Source organism: Sciurus vulgaris, assembly GCF_902686455.1.
Source record: "Sciurus vulgaris genome assembly, chromosome: 3".
NCBI classification, from domain to species: Eukaryota; Metazoa; Chordata; class Mammalia; order Rodentia; family Sciuridae; genus Sciurus; species Sciurus vulgaris.
This window is the reverse complement of record NC_136463.1, coordinates 4,921,508-4,944,751: the sequence shown is the minus strand read 5'-3', so window position 1 is coordinate 4,944,751 and position 23,244 is coordinate 4,921,508. Positions and strand designations below refer to the sequence as shown.

At 51.0% G+C, this 23,244-nt stretch overlaps 1 protein-coding gene and 1 long non-coding RNA gene across 3 annotated transcripts in view; one reads left to right on the top strand and one right to left on the bottom strand.

Annotated features, from left to right (window-relative positions):
• Positions 1–5,985, top strand: part of LOC306658194 — a 28,838-nt gene extending 22,853 nt beyond the window's left edge. Inside the window, exons 3-4 of one of the 2 annotated variants that reach the window (XR_013762984.1) lie at positions 3,760–3,932; positions 5,295–5,985. This is a non-coding gene — a long non-coding RNA (uncharacterized lncRNA). Of the gene's footprint in view, positions 1–3,759; positions 4,140–5,294 lie in introns of those variants that run through there. The other variant, XR_013762985.1, reaches the window with a different exon arrangement.
• A 2,844-nt stretch (positions 5,986–8,829) lies between these two features.
• The window catches only part of ST6GALNAC1 (ST6 N-acetylgalactosaminide alpha-2,6-sialyltransferase 1), a 30,310-nt gene continuing 15,895 nt past the window's right edge, over positions 8,830–23,244 (bottom strand). The window contains exons 2-9 of the mRNA XM_079134919.1: positions 12,438–13,140; positions 11,658–11,826; positions 11,386–11,557; positions 10,998–11,136; positions 10,644–10,747; positions 10,360–10,449; positions 10,164–10,263; positions 8,830–9,941 (exon numbers count right to left, since the gene is read on the bottom strand). Coding sequence (XP_078991045.1) covers positions 9,756–9,941; positions 10,164–10,263; positions 10,360–10,449; positions 10,644–10,747; positions 10,998–11,136; positions 11,386–11,557; positions 11,658–11,826; positions 12,438–13,140 — 1,663 coding nt within the window. The 3' untranslated portion in view covers positions 8,830–9,755. The remainder of the gene's footprint in view (positions 9,942–10,163; positions 10,264–10,359; positions 10,450–10,643; positions 10,748–10,997; positions 11,137–11,385; positions 11,558–11,657; positions 11,827–12,437; positions 13,141–23,244) is intronic.

Below are 23,244 nucleotides of genomic sequence, written 5' to 3'. Positions count from 1 at the left end.
GCCCGGGGGTCGGGACAGGCAGGTGCACTGAAGCGTGGTCAGGGTTCAGCTTCTGCGCAGACCTCCAAGGCCTGGAAGGAGCTCCCAGGCTGCAGCACCCGCTTCTCAGTGGACACGCCGGCCCCCTCCCCCTCAATCCCAGGGAGCCTTGTCGCTGTCCCCGAAGCTGGAAGCTCGAAGCTCCTGCTGCACTTCCTGACACTCAGTGGTCGGTGATGGGAGAGGACCTGGAGGCTGGGGTTTTCCGATCTAGACAGATTTTATACTGGAACCGGTTGAATCACCGAGTCCTTGTCGTAATTTCCCGTTCTGTGTAACTGGGGTTATGCTCCAGGGCGTTTGGGGGAGGGCGGCTTTACCAACACCTGTGGGCCCGACAGACGCCGGGATTGTCCCCGGTGCCAGGTGCTCTCGTTCACACAAGTAGAGAGCTGGCAGGGACGTGCCGGGCGTGGGCCTGGAGCATCTCACAGGATCCCCAGAGGTTTCTGTGCCTGCCCTGGCTCCTGGTTGTCCTACCTGGCAAGTTGGTGGCTGTCAGTCACATCATGGTCTCTGTAGGGCGGAGATGAAGACTTTGTGAGAAACAAAAATGTTGACTTAATTTTCTCACTCTTGTGTATTTCCCCGCACACAAAACAACCTTGATTGCTTCCAGGGCGCAATCGATGCACAGGTGGTAGAAGAATATGAATTGGAAAACCCAGAAGAGACTTAGGGTTTTTGTTTGTTTCTTTGTTTGGGCTGGGAGTGTGCCTGACTGGTTTTTTGTTTTGTTTTTTGTTTTGTTTCTTGTTTCTTTTTGGTACCAGGTATTGAACCCAGAAGCACTTAATCACGGAGCCACATCCCCAGCCCTTTTTTATTTGTAGAGACAGGGTCTTGCTGAGTTGCTGGAGCTGGCTTTGAACTCAAGCTGGCTGTGGCTTTAAAAAGCCTTCCAAATGTTACATTTCCCCCAGGAAAGCGGTTTCTGTCTACTGGGATGGAACTCAACATATCTGCTGTAAAGGAGGAAAAGTCATTTCCCCCTCAGTCCCCGTAAGTTCTTAGGAGACGCCCCCTGTGACAAAAGACAGACTAAAAGAAAAACCAACAGTCTTTCCTGTGTCGGGGGAGACACCAGGAATCGCAGTCCCGGAGGTGGCTTTGGGTTCCCGCTTCTGCAGCATCTTCCGCAAAGAGCACTGGGTTTTTGGAGCTGTGCTGAGACAGGGAAAGAGCTCCGAGTCTCCCGGGGGCCACGGGGAAGGCAACTCCCGGCAGGCGAGGGCCGCCAGCCGCAGCCGTGGGAGCCCTGCCGGCCCAGCCTCCCGCTGGTGCGGCTCCAGTGTCCTGTCCGAGCTCTTGGTGGCCAGCCTGTTCTCCCCGTGGGGGGCAGGGCAGGGCACCTTCTGACTTTGCAAATTTGTGTCCTGCTTTCAGTCAAACAGAGGGAGGGTGGAGCTTTTATTCAACTCCTTCTTAATTGCCTTCAGCCCAGCAATCTTTCTGTTTGGGTGGCACATTTCGAACCCCACACTGTATTTTTTGGGGTGCATCAGCTTCTAGCTGCCTTTGCCATTGTCACAGCCCATGCTGGTCTGTACCAGTGTTTGGAAGGCAGCACGGGACTCCAGGCTGCTTTGGCTGAAACCACTGACTCTTCACTTGGGCCTTCCGTTGCTCAGTGGGTAGCTGAAAATAGGGTAAAGACTTGAAATTTCTGCCTTCGCTTTGCATCTGTCTCCTTTATTACCTGAAACTTTGGGTCAGATTCCTGCTCAGCTCTGCACAAAGGCAGGTTAATCACTTAAGGAGTGTCTGTAATACAATACAATAAAAACTGGTAATACAAGGTTATTAGCCCTACATTTACCTACACTACCTTCAAGCTTAGGGACACCAAAAGTAACCAGGGTATTTTCATGATTTACAGGGATACTCAGCTGTCTCTTCTAGACCCCTGGAAAGCCACCGGGAAGTCCCCAGGCACTTCCCTAAACCTGTAGTCACCTTAGCTTCCAGCAGAGCCTCACAGACAGATCACCCCGAGGTGAGACCACATGCTTAAGTGGGAGCAGTTACCCCCGACAGGAGCCGAGGCTGCCCCCCTGAGCAGGTGCCATCTCAAACAATCGCGACTTTTCCAGAGCCACCTCACAGAAGCAGAGCTACTCTGGTGATCCACCAGACCCCAGTGTGACCAGGACAGCTGAATTCTGCAGACATCTCTCCCACCCCCGCCCCAGCCCTCCCTCTATTTAAACTTAATGTTCATGGTCGGTGCCCCCAAAGACAGGGCTGAGGATGCCTGGCCCCTGTCTTCCCAGTGGAGCTATAGATTAAATTCCCTTCCCTGTGTCACCTCTTCTGACTGGTTGGGACCCCCCAGAATCAGGGCTGTGGTCTAGAACTCTGGTGCCAGGAGTATGAAACGATGAGACCTGGAGTCTTGACATGTGGCCGTTCTCTCCAGTGATGTGACCAAACCCTCTGATAAAGGGTGTGTGGGGGACGTGTCCACAGTTTCGGTTACTAACTTTCTGGGGCAAGGCTCCTGGGGGAGAAACTGTGGGCTGCCTCCCCACCCAGAGGAAGACGCATGTGGTTACTGGATTTGGGGAAGGATGGAATGAGGTGAAATGTAAGTGAAGCAGTTCTCGGACAGTCTCAAAGCAAGACTGCAGCAAAGGCCTGGACTGAAAATCAGACTCAAGGTCCTGTTTATTTGACAAATACATAGAGAAGGTTGTGTTTGAAAACTGGCTATCTGAAGCTCTGTTCAAGTTGGAAACGGGCTGTTTCTCTGACAAGAGACCCATGCACATCCTCCAGGCAGGATGGTTCCATTCTTGCTAATGTGACTTCCAACAGCAGCATTTTTTTTTTTTTTTTTGGTACGGAGGATTGGACCCAGGGGCACTCAACGGCTGAGCCACATCCCCAGCCCTATTGTGTATTTTATTTAGAAACAGGATCTCACTGAGTTGCTTCACACCTTGCTTTGGCTGAGGCTGGCTTTGAACTCATGATCTTCCTGTCTTAGGCTCCCAAGCCGCTGGGATTACAGGCGTGCACTACTGCCCCCGGCAAGACTGTGGTGAACGAGGCTCCCTAGTTCTACCCCTGATGCTAGTGAACTGACCACATTTTTTTTCCCCTCCTTCCTTTCCTTTTGGTAATGGGGATTGAAACCAGGGGCACTTTACCACTGCGCTACATCCCCAGCCTTTTTTATTTCTCACTAAGTCGCTTAAGATCTTGCTAAGTTGCTGAGGTTCGCTTCCAACTTGTGATCCTCCTGCCTCAGTTTCCTGAGTTGCTGGGATCAGGTGTGCAGCACTGTGCCTGTCTTTTTTCTTTTCTTTCTTTTTCCTTTTCTCTTCTCCCCCTTTCTTTCCTTCCTTCCAGAACTGGAGATGGACCCCAGGGGTCCTGTATTACTGAGCTACAGCCTCAGCCTTATTATTTGTTTGCTTGTTTGTTTCTGCAGTTCTGGGGATTGAACCCAGTAGTGATCTGTTACTGAGCTACATCCCCAGGCCTTTTAATTTATTATTTTGAGGCAGGATCTCACTAAATTGCCAGTTTGGCCTTGAACTTGCATTCCTCCCACCTCAGTCTCCTGGGTCACTGGAATTACAGGCACCAGCCTCTGCCCCCGGTTCATCAGTGTCTTACAGCTGGTCTGTTCAAATTAGGATCTGATGCAGATTAACATTGCATTTGAGTCTCTTTTAATATATGCCAAGTTTATCTTTCTCTTTTTATTTGTAGGAGGATTCCACTTATTTGTAGAAATAAAACACGCTGAATCATTTCTCACATTTTGGACTGGACTCGCTGAGTTTCAACACTCCCCTGGTATGGTCTGTGCTGCTAAGCTCTCCTTACTGTACAGCGACTGAGAAGCTTGATCAGTTCTAGTTTGGATCTTATGTGAGCAAGAGGTAAAGCCAGATAGTACTCATCATTCCACAAGGTCCATAATACCTGGTTGTCTTTCACTTTGGTGTTAAACTTGCCCCTTCGGTTCAGGTCTGGTCAGCCTGACTCATCCTTTGTTAGATTACCTGTCCCGTTTCACCTAATGTTTTTTTAAACAGGTTTTTAAAGGCTTTGTGTTGTGATAAAAGCTACCTGTCATTAAAATTACACTTAACTGTTTTAACTAGACAATTCAGCAGCATTAAGTACATTCACAAGGCTGTGGAACATCACCACTATCCATGCCAAGCGTGGTCACCACCCCGCAGGAACTCTGTGTCCATTCCCGTAACTCTGCATTCCCTCCTACTCCTGTCCCTGGTGACTCTGTATTACTTCCTGTCTCTGCATTTTCCTATTCTAGGTCGTTTTTAGCAGTTTTTAATGTTCACTGTCTAGATCCATTTTCCTACTAGGGACAGACAGCAAAACGGGTTCTTGTTGTGGTGGTGGTTTTTGTTTTTGATCTTTGTTTTTTCAAAGTTTCATCTTTAGTTTTTGGAATTGTAACTGATGTGTTCCAACACACTGTGGTCATTATAATTCTTGATGCTCAAATTCTCTTTCCTGTATTTGGCACTAAGAGCCGGCCCTTGAAGTTGGCCTCTGACCTTTTGACACAGTCTTGGTTGTTGTTGTTGTTGTTGTTGTTGTTGTTGTTGTTTTAATGATGCCCTTGGTTTCTAGTGTAATAGGAAAGTTCAGACTCATCTTTTACTTTTTTCTGCCCCAGATCTGGAACCAGCCTTTGCCCCAAGGAATCTTGTTTCCCCTTTATGGGAAATGAGTCTTACAAACCATAATTTGGGTGCTATGGTGCTCATTGTTACTAGAGGGGCCACACTTTTGGGACCCTCTTCTACACAAATTTTTATGAAGAGAAAAATATATTGTTACTTCCAATTCAAATGAAAGATTATAGAATTTTAACCAAACTTTATATTTTTTCTTTTATGCTGAAAATCTTGCAAGGCTTGTCTGCCCACCAGTCTCCACTTCCCTGCCTCCTTACAGATTTGAGGCTTTGAGTTCCACTGAGCTCATTTTGAAGCCCTCCCCAGGGGCCCTCAGCTAGCCAAATTCAGGGGTCAACTCTCAGTCTTCCGCTTTGCTTAACCCCTCAGCTTCTTTGGACTCCGTATATTGCTCTCCCCTTCTTGAAAGTTTTTCTATATTTAACTTCTAGGAAGTTACATTCTTTTGACTTTTTAAATTTTTTCTATCTCACTGACAACCTTTGTTTAAATTTTCCTATGAGATAAATATGTTTTTTCTTCTGCATTCCTTTACTACGTTGAATTCTTTTTCTGTTTGTTTGTTTACAGTCCTGGGAATTGAAGCTGGGGTTTTGCACATGCCAGGCAAGCACTCTACCACTGAGCCACATCCCCAGCACAGTATGTTGAATCCTAATGCCTGATTTGATAGGCAAGCTCAAGATTCCGATGGCAAATTTCCTGTATTTTTTTCCACATTGCTGGATTTGACTTGCTAATATTTATCTACTAGCGTTAGCATTTGTTAATGGCAGCTTGAATCTAAGTTTGATATTTGTCAAATACTGATTTTCAGCTTCTTTTTTCCATCTATAATTATTTGTTGGTGTTCTATAAGAAAAAGCTTTTCTTCTTTATATTATAAATATGAGGGAAACTTCACTACTGTCATCATTTATTCTCGTTTTCAAATCATTTTGTTTTTAACCAGTGGGAATTCCTTCAGATTGGCTTTCCTGTTCCTTTGGTAGATCCTATTCTTTAAGCACTTCTGAAGTTTCTGGAACAGTACATATCCCAGGTTCCTTTGCACCTTCCCTACCCCAGCACTAGAATCAGCCATTTCTCCAAAGGTCCTGCTTCCTTGTAGTAGAGAATGGTGTTTAGGAACCCAAGAGCTGGTGTTCAGTGTGCTTGTTGTTATTGAGATGTCATTGCCCCCAGACTACCAGTTGCTAACCCTGGGGAATATGTCCCTGTGTGTCTACTTGCAGGTATACACAAATAAAGAGCCCACACACATAATGCTATCAAAAATCCCAAGTGCAGACTGATCTCTGGTTCTCCTCCAACGCCGCAAGGTTCATTGCCCTCTTCCAAACTGTGGCTTTCTTTTCTCACAATCTGTAATTAAATCCATTGTCCTTAACATATTTATTTATCCACTTAATCCTACAACACATTGAGAGGGATTTCATCATGTTTGTGAAAAACAAACCTACCTACCAGCTAGAGGTCAGTGTTTGCTGTTCTTTTTGTCTTTATTTTGAGGATATATAGTTGAAATACAGTGATGCTCTTTCTGTGTGGTTATGAATGACATTTAAATATGGTTAGGCTCATTTTTTCCTCTCTGTACGTCGTTTTCAGGTCTTCTGCCCCCTTATGGAGATTTCCTTGTTGGATCAGGGCCATTTACAGAACACAGGCAAAGCTGGGAGGAGAGGATGCTCACTAGTGGGGTCCTCCCCCCTTCCCCTGCCTTCTTAGTCTGGTTTCTCTTCCTTGGGTAACCAGCCTAACTAGGTTTTGGTGTATCTTGTCTTTGTGTTTCTTTTTCCAAGACAACCAGACACCTGCATATTTTCTTCTTTCAAGTACAAGTTTAAAATCCCAAATGCTCCAGGGCTCCAAAGTCTGAACTTTGTGAGCGCCAACATGATGCCACAAGGAAAAAAATGCCACACCTGACCTCATGTGGCAAGTCCCAGTCAAAACACGAAACATATAGGCCTGCGAAACATATAGGGCGTTGATCTCATGTTTCGACTTGGGTCTCTTTCACAAGATATCTCATTTATGTGTATGCCGATACTCCAAAGTCCAAATAAATCCCAAATCGGAAACATTTCTGATTCTAAGAACTTTGGAAAAGGGACACTCATCCTGTGCTTTAAAAATCTTGTTGTTTTTGCTTTTTTTCCTTTTTAACTTAATGATATATCCAGCTATCATGCTGGTCAGTTATATGAACTGCCCATCTTTTTTCCAGCTGCACAGTACTCCACTGTTCCCATGTGCCATTCTTCATAGTTACCTCTCCCATGTTTTAGACATTTGGGTAGCTTCCAATATTTTCCAATCCCAAAGCATTACTGCAGTGAATAATCTTGTGCATTGTGTTAGTCAGCTTTTTGATGCTGTGACAAATACATAAGAAAAACAACTTAAAGAGGATGAATTTATTTATATGTTTATGTATTTATTTATTGGTAGTGGGGATTGAACCCAGGGGCACTTAACCACTGAGCCACACCCCCAGCCCTTTTTATTTTTATTTTATTTTTTTGAGACAGGGTCCTGCTGAGTTGTTTAGTTCCTCACTAAGTTGCTGAGTCTGGCTTTGAACTTGTGATCCTCCTGCCTCAGCCTCTCTGCTGCTGGGATTACAAGTGTGCACCACCATGCTGGGCAAGAAAGATTCATTTAGACTTACAGTTTCAGCCCGGCATGGTGGCACATGGCTGTAACCCCAGCAGCTTGGGAGGCTGAGGCAGGAGGATGGAGAATTCAAGCCAGCCTCAGCAATTTAGTGAGGACCTAAACAACTCAGTGAGACCCTGTCTCTAAAAATAAAAAAGTGGTGGGGGGTGGTGCTGGGGGTGTGGCTCACTGGTTAAGTGCACCTGGGTTCAATTCCTGGCACTAAAAAGAGACTCACAGTTTCAAAGGTTTCAGGTTTCAGTCCATGGTCACCGGCTTCATCATGGCAGAAGGGCATGGTAGAGGACAGGGGCTCAGCCCAAGGCAGCCACAACACAGAGGGTGAGGAAGGGGTCAGGGGACAAGATCAACCCTTCCAGGGCAGCTCCTGGTGATCTGCTTTCCCCATCTAGGTCTCACACTAACAGTGAAGGGTTCGTAGTGTGTTCTAATAGCTGGTAGTAAGACTCCTCTGGTAGCTTTTCTTTTTCAGGTATCACTAGCTATTCTTCTGTATTTATCCTTCTGTACGATTTTTAGTGCCAGTTTAGGCTCTAGAAAAAATATTTTGACATTTTTATTGGAATTGCATTCCATTCATAAATTAACTTGGAGAAAACTGACAAATGTGTCACATTGAGTCATCTTTTCCAAGAACTAAAGATGACTGTTTAAATCTGCTTTTGTGTCTTTCAGGAGTTTTTCCATATTTCCCTCATACAGATTTTGAACATTTCCTACCAGATTTATGACTAAGTATTTTCTCTTCTTTGATGCACCTGGTGCGCTGCGGCGGTGCGCGGCCTCGTGCTTCTGCCTGCGGGTCCCGCCCCTCGGCGCAGGCGGTCTTTGGCGGGGTCCACGTGGAGTCCCTGCTGCGGCAGTGCGACGGGTCCCTCTTCCAAACGCATCCTCGCTCCTCAGGCCCTGCCTAGATCGGCTCTGTCCCACCCGAGCCACAGCGGCGGTGCCCAGGGGTGTGCGACGTGACACCTCCTCCTACCTGCGGGGGAGCGGGAGCGAAGGAGCAGAGGCCCGCGCCGCCGGGGACTGCAGGGGACCGGGTGCCCCGCTGCTGCCTCCTACCGCCCCGAGCTGCCACTGCACCCGGTTTGAGCAAAGCAAGTCCCCGCCCCGTTGGTGCTGAGCATGAAGTCAAAGGAAAGTCTTCCTCCTTTCCCTCCTCCTCCTCCTCTTCTTCCTCCCCCTTCTTCTCTTCCTCTTCCTCCGCCTCCCTTTAACCAGCACCCTTCTTTTGGGGATCTCTAGAATTTCTTTGAGCTCCAGAGTCCAAATCCTTGAGACAGGGTTCAAAGGATAAGGTGAACCGAAATGTCTCTGACTTCGCTCAATTCTCATCCTGGGGTTTGAGCCAGAAAGCAGGTTGGTGGGAGGACAGAAGGATGAAGGGGAAGGGAAATGAACTCTCTGTTGTGTTGGGCTTTTAAAAATAATCCTTTAAAATTTTTAATTCATTTCAAAAATCCATGAATATCATAAAAGTCTTTCTAAAGATTAGAAAACTCCAGAATGAAGTTCTAACCTAATGAACTTTAGAGGAACTGTTAAAGGGTGAATTTTTAAAGGTTAAGATCATAATTCTCACACAAATGGAAAATGAACATGTCAAAGACTTCATTTACTCATTAATTAACGAAGGAGCCAATAAGATGTAAAAACTGGTTCAAAGGCCAATCCAAGGATCAGACACACATTTGGGTAAGCAGGAATGCAAAAATGAATTTGCCAATAGGTGCAAAACTGGAGAGTATCCATGAGGTAACAATTGCACCTTCATCGTGCAAAATTTAATTGCATCTCCATGGAGATGAATCATTTGTGTTTCTATCAGTTTCCTACAACACAGAGTTGTCAAACAGAGAAGGGAAAGTACAGAACTTTCAAGAATCAGATAACCCTTGGAAAGGGCCTCTAGACAATCTCTTGTTCAATTAAGTGATGCCCCCAAGTTTCACATCTGCCGAGTAGAAGATCTGAATTCAAACCCAATCTATGCGTCTCTGTGAGTTCAGGCTCTTTCCTCTGGCCAAGTAGCTCTTGGGCAGTGAAGAGTGTTTTTCAGCAATGGGTGGTATTGACCATTTACTATCCCATTTAGTTAAAAAATCCTAGGCCTCAGGAATTTCCACTGGAACCTGCAGCAGCTTTCTGAAGGACTGCAAAACCTCCACCAATCGTTTGTGATGAGGGACTTTTCTCCTCTGTGGTGGTGTTCTTGGAAATCTTGAAGGGCTTGGAGCCAGGTCCAATCCTGGTCCAAGCCCTGAGGAATGGCAGGAGGCTCACAAGACTTCTGCCCGCTGGGCCCTGGCGTGGGTGAAGAGCCTGCTGGGGCCCAGGCTCGGGTCAGTTCTCTGCTGTTTGGGGACGCTGGTACAGCCAGATGATACCTTCGTCATGTAGGCGCTTCCAGACAGCTCTCTCTAACTTGAAGTCGTGATTTATGTAAAAGATCACTCGTTTCCATGATTTGTCATAGTAGTGATCAGAGAAACGCTCGTGGCCCTCGGTGATAAAGCCATAGGCACTCACCTAGGTAAAGGGTGGAGGAGAAATAGGGCCTGTGTGGCTGTCTCCCAGGCTGCTTCTCACGGGCTCTCTGTGGGGGGCTTTTTCCTGGTTCTCCGCCCAGGGGTCTGGGTGCAGGTCACTTGGATGCACATGTACACTCATGTCCACTGCCCTTCCTGGACAGAGCAGGCCTAGGAGTAGCCCCAGAGCTGTTCTCCAGTTATTCCTGAAGTCCAGCCTTACCTTGTCACAGAGGTGAAGGGCAGTGAGCAGCAGGAGGGCCCCGGTGGTGGGGCGATATATTCTCCAGTGAGAAGTGTCCAGGGTCTTTGACCTCAGAAACCTGTAAAATACCCCAGATCCCCAACTGTCAGGAGCTTGCATGGATGAGAGGCCCCTTCACCGACTTTGTGCCATCACCTGGGCTTTCTACTGTCACCTGTTCTTCATGTATCGGAGAAAGTCTGGATGCAGCAGCAGGTATCTGTCCAACTGCAAGGCATCCCGAAAAGCTTCCTGGGGCCTGCGCCTGTGGTCAGGGATGGTTGTTCAGGCTCAGTTCTCTGACTGGCTTGGTGGGGGCCAAGTCAGGGTCATGGTCATGACTGGTACCCATCTCCAGGTGGCAGCCAAGGCTGTGCCCACTTGCCCACCTCTTTGTTGCCATTCACCTCAAGGTTCAGCCTGGGTGGGGTGAAGAGGCAGGAGCAGGGAAGTGGGTACCTGAACCAGAAGAGGTTCTTTCTCTGCAGGGTCTGGTTCAGGAGCATGGTTTCCAGCCACTCATAGTCCCGGGTGCCCTCTAGGAAGTGCAGGTAGCGAACGTCCTAGGAGCAAGGACAGGAAGTGGTCCCAGGGTACTGTTTGAGGACAAGGGCTGGGGCAGCCTGGCTCTCATACCAGAGTGCCCACTTGCTTCCCTCTGGCCTGGTGTGGGTGTCTTCTTTGCCCTGGTCCTTCATGTGAGTAGAACCAGTACCAACCACAGTCTGTCCAGACCTGAGACGCTCATCTCCCCTTCTCACCCACGTGTCCCCCATCCAGAGTCTGTGGCCAGGTCCCTTCCTCTCTGCTCACCTTCCCTAGAGGCACATGCTGGAAGCCCCGATTGCCCAGTATAAGAAGGGACTGGGTCAGGGAGAAGGCGGTAAAGCCATAGAAGGATGTGCGGGTACCCACATCCTGTTCATAGCCTTTAATGACAGCGCCACTCAGTCTGTATGGAAAGATAAAATCAAAGGGAACTTGTGAGCAGAGAAGGGAAGTGTATGAAGGTAGGTGTGGGAGGACAGGGACCCAGCAGAGGGAGGCCTGGGGGAGGCAGGGCTTACGTCCTGACCTTCTCTGGGGAGCCCGGAAACCCCATCTTATCCAGACAGAGGCAAGGGACACCCTCTCAGGGCCCTCGGAACTGCCCACACCTGTAGGAGAGGGCTGGCGAGGGGAGCTGGGGTGGACACCTTACCGGAACACATAGTCATGGCCGTCTATCTCCCGGCCTGCGTGGGAGTTGTTCAGGATGCCCCCGTTGCCCACCACGGCGCAAGTGATGCATCGGGAGCTCCCGACGGGGAGGCTGGCCAGGAGAAGCTGCTGCTGGGGCACCGGAGGGAAGCGGGTCACCACCTTCTGCACCACTGGAACGGCGGGCGGGCATTCAGAGTCTGGAGGAGGCGGGGAGCTCCGCCACCCTTCCTCCCAGGCTGCGGGCCCCAGCCTCCCCCGGGAAGGACTCACAGGAGTAGTTGAGCTCCATGAAGCCGAAGGGCGGGCCGAAGTGCTCCAGCCGGTCCCACTCACTCTGGTTAAAGTGAGCCGAGTCCAGGAAGAGAGTGAGGTTGGGCAGAAAGAGGTTCTGCAGCCACGGCGACTTGGAGGCTCTGGCCTTCACCGAGTCAGGGCAGGTCTGTGAGCAGGACACGCGGAGGTCAGCAAGCAGGGGCTGGGCTGGCCTCACGGCGTGGAAGGCACTGCCTCTGTCCCCACTTCCAGTCCTTGGGTCTGCTGACCTTCCCTCTCCGTTGTCTGGGCCCACTGTGGCCCCAGGGGCTCCCAGGGAATGGGCCTTCTCTGCCCTCAAGGCTGAGGCACCTTTGTGAGTGGGAGAGGGATCGCGGAGCCCGTGTCCAGGGTGCTGTTGGGGCCAGGGCTCAACTCTGTGTGCAAGCAGGCACCTCTGAATGCTGCCCCTCCGTGCCAGGGCGTGGCAGGACAGTGGTGGGTGCGGCTGGAGGGGCGTGAAGGCTTTAGGGTCAGCTTGGCAGGGCAGACCAGGCAGAGGGCGAGAAACCCTGCGTCAAGCCCCAGAGAGTTGCTCTCCCCCGAGGGTGACCCTCGAGCAGCCGCGGGGCCCTCCGGGAGGGCCCTCTGGCTCACACCTGCGGTGCCGCGGGAGCAGGATCCGGGCCTGCCTTCCCTCCTCCCCCGTGTTGGCTGCCCCCAGAGGGAAGAGCAGAGTAGGTGGAGAGCAGTGGAGGCTGGCGGCGAGGCGGGTGCTGCCCTGGGGGTGGAGCTCACCGTCTGCAGGCTCCCTCTGTCCAGGCTGTATTTTTCCTCAAAATCCCACCGAGGCTCAGACTTGAAGTTGGCGGCCTTCAGCCTTTGGCTTCTTTGCATGGTGGGGCTTGGGACGGGGGCTCGCGGGGCGGCCGGGGTGGTGGTCTCCTTGGGCTGGACAGCTGCTGCCGTCCTCGCCCGTGGTCCTGTGGTCGCTCTCGGTCCTGTGGTCGCTCTCGGTCCTGTGGTCGCTCTCGGTCTCGCCCTCGTGGGTGCTGCTGCCGCCGTGGTCAGCATTTCCTCCCTGTGGCCTGGACTGAGCCTCTGGGCTGCAGTTGCCACTTTGGTCGGATGCTTCACTGTCCTTACCGTTGTCACCTTCCCCTTCTGGTCCTCTCTTCTTCCAGTTGTCTTCTCTACTTGACTTTGCAGTGCTAGTGCCTCTTTCCTGGCAGAGGCCACATCCTTGTCCTGACCTCTTGGTGGCAGTGTGTCCACCTTGGCTCTCTCTTCTTGGCTCTTCCATGAGGTTGTGTTTGCTGTGCTGGGCGCCTGGCCGGCCTCTGCCCTCCTGCTCTGGGCAGCTCTGCCGGTTATGGTCCTGGGGGGGGTGTCTGGGGTGCTGTCTTCCTGCGCTTCCTCTGCCTGGGGGCTTGTCCCCTGTCCCCTGGTCTTTTGTAGCAACTCCTGAGAACTTTCTTCAGTGCTTTTTATAAACTGGTACCTATGGAAGAGAGAACTTTTGAGGAAGGCTGGAGATGGTAAAAATAGTTCAGAAGCAAGACTAGTAATTACTCTTGTGTCTCAGGCAGACTTCAAACTAGTCTCCACAGGAGATGAAGGGGACGGTGTGGCCATCTACAGAAACCACACTGCACCCTTCGGCAGAACACCTGGAGACTTACCTCTGGCCACGAGAGAGAGACCTTGGCAACAAGAGGCGTTTGCTGTGCCAGCCTGGACACTGAGACCGGACGTGTGTCCCTGTGCCGCACCCCAAATCCCTGTGCCTACACCTGAGCCCCAGCAAACACTGCCATTCCGGACTGTGAGTTGCATTGAGTCCTGTCACCTAATATTTGTGTCATTCGATTCAAATCTTTTTAAACACACGAAGCACAGGTAACTAAGTTACATAACATCACCCACAAGGAAGTGGGAGAGGCACGTGCATGTAAGGAACAGAGCCACCGGCCTTACGTCTTTTTCCTTTCTCTGGTGGTGCTGGGGTGGAACCCAGGGCCTCATGCATGCCAGGGGAGCACTGAGCCACACCCCCGACCCCAACCCCAACCTCAACCTTAACTTTGAAAGGTTTGCCTTACAGATTGACTTCAAGTACTACTTAAAAAGAAACTCTTGCTTGTTGACATCATTAGGGAAAAATGTATTCTCAACACATATTTGTCAAAAGCCCACTCTTCATACTGCGTCTCACTTTAGATTTTGGCGATTACAGATGGAAGGCCTTTCCCAGCCAAGAGCAAGAGAAAGCCTGGTCAGAGCCCGGCAGGTGAGCAAGACACACCTGCCTGGGGCTGTGGGAGCTGAGAGTGTGCAGGGAGGCTGCCCCGAGGGAGATCCCGTCCCTGGAGCATGGAACTGCTGCTGGCCCACTGGTCACAGGGCAGAGTGGGGGCAGGGATATCCCACTCAGGCGGCAGGGCTGGAGAGCCATTGGCCTGCCGTGTGGAATCGTGGACCTGGAATTGGCCCTTTGTCCCCTTGTGCAGGAGGGGCCATTGAAGACTTTCAGATGGGAGGAGGGGAGGGGGCTGAAGGGGGACAGTGGCTGCGGGGCGCAGTCTGAGTTCCATTCTGAAGGCTGCTTCTGGCCGTTAGAAGGCGGCTCCTCCGGGAGGCCCGGTCTGACTCCTGGCACGCAAGAGTTTTGCTTCCAGGGATGGTGTTTCCTTTTTCTTTTTTGACTTTTTTGACGTGAGACTGGTGTCAGGTGTTTTGGGAGAAACCTGGGTCTCTGACTTGATTCCTGGTGGGGTCCCTGCGCTACCCGGGTGTTTGTAAGGGTTCCTGGGAGTCTCGGGAAGCACCTTCCCCTCCAGGGATCCTGGCCACGACCCAGGATGATTTCCCTGTCCTCAACTCCTGCTGCCGGTACTCTGGGCCTCCCTGCTCATCTTGGTCACAAGGATCCCAAGCTCCCTTTTCCTGTGTCTGAGCTATGTTTTGTTAACAGACTTACCAAGGCTACCTGAAGGAGAAAAAGGAGGCACATGAAGTGTGCGGGCCCCCCAGGCCTGAGCGAGACTCTGAACTCTTGGTTTATTATCTCACGAGACTGGAGAAATCGTCCTACCTTCCTTGACTCTTGATTTTCCTACCTGTGAAATGGGCTGCTGGGCAAACGCTTTGGGGAGCATGGGACGGACGGCACGTGAAGGTGCCTGCTGCGGCTCAACCAAGACGAGTTCCCGCCCTTCTCCCCCTCGTCCAGGTTCACGGTTGGAGGTTCCTAGTGGGTCCCGTTTAGCATGCACGGCTGGGGTTGGCTTGCCTGGCCTCCGGCTCCTCTGGTGGCTGCTTGACTCCCCCACCCTGTTCAACAGTTATGCATTCATTGTTGGATTCGGCAGATATTTACCGAGCTCTGCACAAGCTACTGGGGACTCAGCGATGAGCTCAGCCCGACACATCCTCCCCCCACGGAGCCTGGGATGTAAAGGGGATGACGGGTAGTCACGCAAATAAACGTCAAGTTGTAACCAGGAGATGTGCTGGGAGAGCCGGGCGGGAGTGGTGCAGGGACGTGGCCGGACCTCAGCCCTGCTTCCTGCCATGTGTCGATGCCGACAGTGAGCAGGTGTCGATTCTGGCACGTCCGGGGTGCATTTTGTTCAGGGCAGGGCCATCTCTCAATACACTCAATCTGTCTTTTATTTTCTTACAAACTGAAGAGGCAGATATCACCCTGGCAGCCCTCACCCCAGGCTGTTACGGTGCCACATCATGCCACATCGGGGCTTCTGAAAGGCCTTCCGAGTCCAAAAGGAAGTGGATTTAAACAAAAGCACGACAGAGTATGAAATATGTACATAGGACCTATGAAAGAACATCTCACTCAGTAAGCAATTACTAAATGTCTATTCCGTGCAATGCGTTGGGAATACAAATTAAATAAGGCATGGGCTTTGGACCCATGAAATGTACAGTCCTTGTTATCAGAGGCAGAGGACAAAGGCCAGCTTTCATTTCTGGAGACACACAGGGCTGGTTCCAGATAAGAGGTGAAGCAAGCAGATTACCTGTGCTACCCTTTCCCCCTGGAGGCCTCCCTCCAGCGCGGGGTGGAGGCCCGCCTGGACTCCCTGCCTTTCTCAGCTAGCAGGAAATGCCTTTGCATTTCTGGTGTTCCAGGGGGTCAGTCTCTGTCCTGATTTTGAAACTGAGCAGGGGCCTAAATTCCCTTAAGGGTGTATTCCAAGGGCCAGCCGTGGTGTCTGGGCTCATCTGCCAGGGCTCCTTCCTCCCCGGAACATCTGCACTTTGAATATGCCCTATGCAGAAGGTGCTTCTTCCTTTTTGTGTGGCCCAGAGGAGCGACTGAAATGGTAGGTAGTTCAGACCAGAAAGAAGAGAGGCCTGGGGTCAGGGTGTGGGAGGTAGCACATCCCGAAAAGGCCAATAGCCTTCACGTCCTGATTCTTTTTTATTTCTCGTTTTCAACTAAGAAAATAAAAAGGGAAACTTATTCCAAGGGTAAGTGTCTCGAGGAACCAAAAGCAAGCTGTGGTTGCTCCTCAGGAGGTCTGGAACCCAGACTCTGCCTCCAATGAGACTTTGACTCTGTTCCCACCTCTGCTCCCTCTGAATTTATGCTCTCTTTTTTTTTTTTTTTAATTTATTTATTTTTTTAGTGGTGCTGGGGACTGAATCCAGAGCCTTAGTGCTTTCAAGCCAAGCACTTTGCTAACCGAGCTATATCCCCAGCCCAGAATTTGTGCTCTTTGTCTCTTTGTCAGTGCAGATTAACCTCCTCTCTTCCGCCCGCAGGATGGAGGGATGTGGCCATCTTGTGACCTCTGATCTGGGGGCTCTTGACTCTCTTTGCTTCCACATTTTCAATCTTGGTAGAAGGATGGGCCCACTTGGGTTCCATTTCCATCCCTGCCCAGTCGTCCGGGTCACACAGTATGTGACATCCTGGGGCCCACCCTGTGCACAGTAGTGGATATGGAGAAAGAAAGATCCCCAAGATAATGAGGCCTGAGAAAAAGAGGTAAAAATGAAGGCCCTGCACTGCCAGCCTCCAGCACCCAGGACAGATTCTCCCAGGTGCCAGTTGCAGACAGGGAGGAGGCGTCTTATCACCCTGAACGGAGACAGTCTCTGGGAGGCCCTCCTCTCCTCCCAAGTAGGTCCTCTTCAGACCCTGTCCACAGACTTGACCAAAAGGCTCACTTCCCTGAGGGTCCAAGCAAACTGCCAGATGTCCATAGACCACCCCGCAAAATGACCTGTATAAACCCAGGCCCTGTCTTTGTTTGGGGGCTCATTTTCCACCAGGAAACTGAGTTCCATGGCGCCATTTCACCGCTGCAGCCCCGTTTCTGTGTGACACTCCGTTTGTGAATGAAAGAGCTGATGCTGGAGTTTGTACTCATCCGGGTCTCTGTCCTTTCTGTGCTAACATTTTTGATTCCAAGAGCGAGGTAACATTCCCTACTTCCCCACAACCCATTCCCTTCCCCGGTAATCAGTTAAACAGCGAATGAGGCCCGGAGGCTGGAGGCTGACTGTGACCTGCAGGCACCTCCAAGGCTCTCTGAAAGCTGGGAGGACCTGCAGCCCCTGCTCCCAGGAGCCACGGATGAGTCTCCAAAGGGACTGTCTTCCCTTTCCCTGTTGAACATAGGCTGGTCCCGCCCTTTGCTGTCCACTTCACGCGGGGGACATTTGGTGGGAGTGAGAGACACAGGGCCCAGAACAGCTGAGTCCAGATGGCCAGGGCAACTCTCTGGTGCTGTATGAAGCTGTTGGGTCTGAAATCTAACTTCGAGCCCTCAGGGGTACCAGATGTCAACCGCTGAGTGGGAGAAGCTTGGTGCGTGAGGCAGGAGGAAGCTCGAACGCAGCTGGAGGCATCTGGCTGGGCGACTCCCTAGCGTTGTGCGAAGGCTTGAGTCCCAGACCTGACTCCGGCAGCCCTCAGGGGTATGGACATCAACCGCCCACTGACCGTTGTGGCTTAATGGCGTGTGAACAGTGAAGGGACTTATGTCACATCCTTTGTTGGCATTCAGAGACTGACTTCTGCTCCCTCCCCCATCTTCCCTTCCTCTCCACACCCAGCAAACTCCTCAAATCGGGGAACTATTTGCCATTTTGCTTCTGCATCTACCATGGGCCTTCTCGTCCCTTTGGAGAGGGAAGACCCCATTTATTACCCGGGGACCCAGTCCCTCGCTCTTTGCTGCTGGACAGAGACGCCGCCGTTAGGCATCCCGGGACCCAGCCCCTTACCACTGGGATTGAGGGAAAGACGTTTCCCCAGTCCTTCGTGGGCAAGTCCAGTGCAGGACTGGCACATCAGGTGGCATAAAGAGCACAGGGGACACCTTGCTCTCCACTGTCACTTCTGTTGAGTCTCTCCAAAGATGGGACCTACCCAATCAATTCCCAGAGACACCCCCTTGGGCTGTCTCTCCACCAATTTTAAACCCCCTATTCCTGTACTGACCTCCAAACAACACACCTCATTAAGCCCAGTACCCAGATCTGGTCATGATACAGATTGAATAGTCAGCATATGTGGCCCAAATTTGGAACTCTCCATAAAGAGGTTCTACAAACTCTGCAAAAATATCTAACCTGAAATGGTAAGTACTTGGAACTCCCTTATCCCCAGACCTTTATCCTCCTCCACTCAGACCCCTCCCATATCAGCCTCCAACTACCTTACGTTAGGATTGCGACAAATCTACAGTCCCTTCCTCATTCAGAGCCCTGGAGATGGCTGATGACCCCCCTCCGTACAGATCCCAGGGTCCCATAGCCTCCTCTGAGGTCCCAGGCTCTCTTCCTCAAAGCCCCATCACTGCCCGTCTGGTTCCCCTTCCCAGAGTCCTGCGGCTCCCCCATCAGGCCCCCTTCACCAACTCTACACGCTCCTTCCCTGTGCCTTCTCCCCTTACACCATCAGAAACCCTCCCAGCAAAAGAAGGGACCATCCAAGTTCATACCCCCTTCTCCATGACAGATATGTCCCAAAGAGAAGACAAATGAGGCTCATTTTCTGAGGACCCTGTCAAATATAAGAAGGACTTTACCCGTCTGACTCAGGTGTACCACCTCACCTGGGCAGATGTACGTTATATACCAAAGTCTACCCTGACCAACGACCAATGATGGACATGTCTGATCTGACAAGCTGCCAGAGACCATGTCCATCTTTTCCATGACTAAAACCCCAAATCTACCTGGCACCCCTCAGCTGAACCTGATTGGACACACCAACCTCAAGACCCAGGAGTTATCAGGTTACAGCGTAAGGTCACTTGTCTCCTTGAGGGAATGTCAAAAAATTCCCACACCCAAGTAAACTGGGAAAAGATAAGAGAAATCACCCAGGGACCTGATGAAAATCCTACCATTTTTTTGGCCCGACTTACTGAGTCAGTCGCCAAATATACAAATTTGGATGTCAACGACCCTGGTGGCAGTCACTTTTTACATTTTAATTTTATCAGTGGGTCTACACCTGACATGGCAAGAAACTGAGGCACCTCGAGAGAGGTTTCAATTCTCCTCAACAGTTACTTTTAGATACAGCTTTGAAGGTTTTTAACAACCAGGAAGATGAGGCCAAAGAGGAAAAAGAGAGGCATCTTAAAGCTAAATATCAGTTCTTCGCCTCCGCAATTCAGGGCCCCCAGAGAGCCCCCACGGCTCATGCCTTGACCCGACCTTTTAATACTCCCAGAGCTTGTGATCCCAGCGGACACATCAAAACACACCAGAGGCCCTGCTACCGACGCGGGCAAAATGGAAATTAGGCAAAACATTGCCCTAACCCGAGGTGACCCCTGCCAACTCTGTCCTTAGTGTGGACAATGGCGACACTGGAGGGTGGAGCATCCCCAAGGAAGGACACCCCAGGCACAGCCTCCTGATTCCCAACTGCCTTGCACGGAACTATTGGAATGACGGGGCCCAGCCTCCATTGCCCCTGCCACCCCAAGGGGCACATCCGAGGAGCCCAGGGTCACAGGGATGGTGGGTGGCCATGTGGTTTCATTTATGGTCGACAGTGGGGCAGTTCTTATTGACAGAATGCCATGGACAAACTTTTAGATCAAAGACCCTGATTATGGGGTTTCAGGACCCCTATCCATCCCCTGCAGACACCTCCCCTTTTTGCACATTTGGATCTGTCTCATTGTCCCTTTCCTTTTTAGTAGCACCAAATCGCCCAGGCCCCTTATTGGGTAAAGATCTTCCATTATCATTCCCCCTTTAAAGTCCGCTCCCACCTTTTGGGTTCATTCTAGTCAGAACCAGGTCTCCGTGCTCCCTGAGTTCCCAGATAGTTCTTTGCTCGCTGGAATTAACCCCATAGTCTGGGACGCTTCTCAACCTAAAATAGCAAGACGTCATTCCCCCATTCACACCCAGCTAAGGGACCCCACTCACTGAGTGACCCTTCCTCGAAATCCTCTGACCCCCTGGACCCATCATCTCCCATTTACTGCAGGCCAGACCCCTCGTACCAATCCAGTCGTCTCATAAGTCCGCCATTCTTGGAGTAAAGAAATCCAATGGCCAGTTTTGGCCAGTCCAGGACCTCAAGAAGATCAGTGAGGCCATTGTGCCCACATTCTGGTGGTGCCCCGCCCCTGCACTCTTATCTCGTATTCCAGCCCCCACGACACACTTCTCAGTCTTAGACCTGAAGGCGCCTCCTTTACTATCCCCTCCCTCCAGCCTTGCGCCCACTCTTTGCTTGTACCTGGACAGACCCCGACGCTGACTACTCGCAATAGCCCGCTTGGACTGTTCTTCCCCAGGGTTTTCCAGACAGCCCCCACCATTTTGGTCAGCCCTTCAACGTGACCTAGCCACCCTAGAGTTATCCCCTAGCCACCTAACACAGCACGCCGATGACCTCTTGCTCTTAGCCCTTCTCTAGAATATTCCGCTCGTCACACTAGCACCCTACTTAACTCCCTGGCCTCCTGGAGATACTGGGTTTCTCAGTCTAAGGCCCAACTCTGCTCTCCCAGGTACAATATTTAGGCATCCTATTGACCCCCATCTCCTGTACTATCCTCCCAGGAAAGCTCCAAGTTTTGAAGGACATTCCCCTACCATCCACCAAAAGGGACATGGAATCCCTCTTAAGCCTTTTCAACTATTTTCGTATCTGGATATCAAAATTTTCTCTTATAGCCAAACCTCTTTATGAGGCCTCCGAAGGGAATCCTTCGATGCCCTTCCGTCTCCCGTTCCTTTCCCTCCTACCATTTCTTCCCTTCAGGATTCGCTCCTAAAATCTTCAACCCTATCCAAGCAATTAGACTTGGTGTACCAAGGTCGGCCTCAATGCCTTGAGCTTTTAGCAACTGCAACTCTCCTGATCCCCGAGGCGCAGAGTTCACATTGCATCGACCCGTTACCAGTCTTCCCACACACTCCTGCTCAGATCTCCTGAGTCAACGCTCATTTTTATCCCTTCCCCAACTAGAGTCCAACTATTACATGCACAGCTCCTGGATCTCCTAAACCCAGCAAGAATCCTCACTAAACCCAGCCACTCTGCTCCCAACGAAACATCCCTCTGCCCCTGTAATTTCTCACTCTTGCTCCGAATTCTGGACTTTTTGACAAGCCCATTTTCTCACATAACAGATCAGCCATTACCTGACTCCCCTGATTGATTATAGATGGAAGCTCCCCCAAACAGTCCCAGGTTTGCAGATTCTGCTATAATTCAAGGAAAAGCTACTGCAAATTCTCCTTTGGTCCTTACCCAAATATTAGAATTATTTCCTTTACCCCCGGGAAATAACATCACAGCAAGCTGAATTAGTGGCCTTCACCTGAGCCCTATCATTAGCCAGGGATAAATCATTTAATATTTTTACAGATTCCAAATACACTTATAATATCATTCACTTCAACATCTTAATTTGGAGGGAGAGGGATTCCTAACTCAGGCAGGAACCCCATCCTCAGTGCTAGTTACATAAAAGATCTGCTTGAGGCTGCGCTTCTACCTCACAAGGTGGCAGTCCTACCTTGTAGGGGGCATCCGACTAGAAAGGATCACATTTCCCTGGCCATTCAGGAGGCGGACAGGCTTGCTAAGGAAGTTGCTCAATCTGGCTACCACCCCAAACAGGCTTATACGCCATACCTTTAAAAGGTTAATTTCCCACTGAGGAAACTAAGGCCCTCTTGTCCTATCCACCAGACACTTGTTCCCTCCAATAGTCTTATTCTTTAAACATGTCCCCTTAGATTTACAGTATCTCCACCAAACTTCCGGCTCATGCACAACGTGTCTTAGGGTTAACCCCAACTCTAATGTGAGGACACCCCACTCCCTGCACACCGGGCGAGAGCCACTCTCCCTGCCGAGGGCTGGCAGCTCGCCTCACCTGCGTGCCTTCTGTGAAGAGAAGTGGACACTCCTGGTCTCGGTGGACACTTCTACCGGATGGGCTGACGCTTCCCCGGCAACCTGACTCGCCTGGGAGATAATTGGCACGTTGGCTTCCCTGCCTGTCTCCAGTCTGATAATGGCCCTGAGTTTACTTCCTCCGTCACCCAGGAACTAGCTGAGTTCTAACATAAAATGAACTTTCACATTCCCCTCACCCCGGTCCTCAGGGAGGCTGAGAGGACCAGCAGGACCTTAAGGCGATCTCGGCTAAGTCATCCTCAGACCGGACCGAGCGTCAACCCTGGCCCTTCTCCCAATCCGAGCTCTAGGCGAGGAGCCTCTCCTGACCCGGCCTTTTGAACTCAGGCATGGCGCCCCTCCTTCCCCACTACCATTCAACCCAGTGTCCCTGCTGACATCTTAACGCCCCTGCTAGCTCACCTTCCCTTCGGGCTGCTCTCTGGAACTATGCTCACCCACATCGCCCCCTGCCCCAACCTTCAGAGGCCCCTCTGTCTCGTTCCGTAGGGGGCTCAGCCTACCTCTCCCCTCCTCACCCGCAGCCTCCTTACAGGGAAAGTGGGAAGGCCCATTCGAGGCCATTCTAACTCCCCCGCATCCCCGCAGCCATTAGCCGGCCACCCTCCCTGGGTTCACATCAGCAGTTTAACCCTTGCCCCCACTGATGCCTCTTACCACTTGGGTCCTAGAGGCCCCACCGACGGCGTGAGCCATCGCCCAGGTGTTCCTGAGGAAGCTGCACAGCCTCCCCTGGAGACCCCCGTGCCGCCTCTCAGACCTCCTGCCCCCTTTCCTTAACTTTACCCAGAGGTGAATTAAATCGATCCCATTACCCGCTACGCCTTTCTCCTCGGGCACTACATCCTACTCCGGATCTCTGGCTCGCGGGAACTCTCTCGGATCTGGCCCCCATCCACGTCTCTCTTCCTTCTGTTTTCTATATCTCATTCCCCAGGGTCCTGTATTCACTGCTGGGTCCGCCAGCAATTTTCATTTAGTTACTCAGGATCGTCTTCCCGGCCTCCACTTTGCGTTTCTTGCACTAATTCATATTGGGGCCATGCTGAGTTTCAAACCTGGGTTCATCACATCCCGGAAGGAGGGAAACAAGGGGCCCAAACTTAACTAATCTCACTGGTAAAGGTTCCCCTGATGAGCAGGAGACTAATGTTAATTATTCACGAA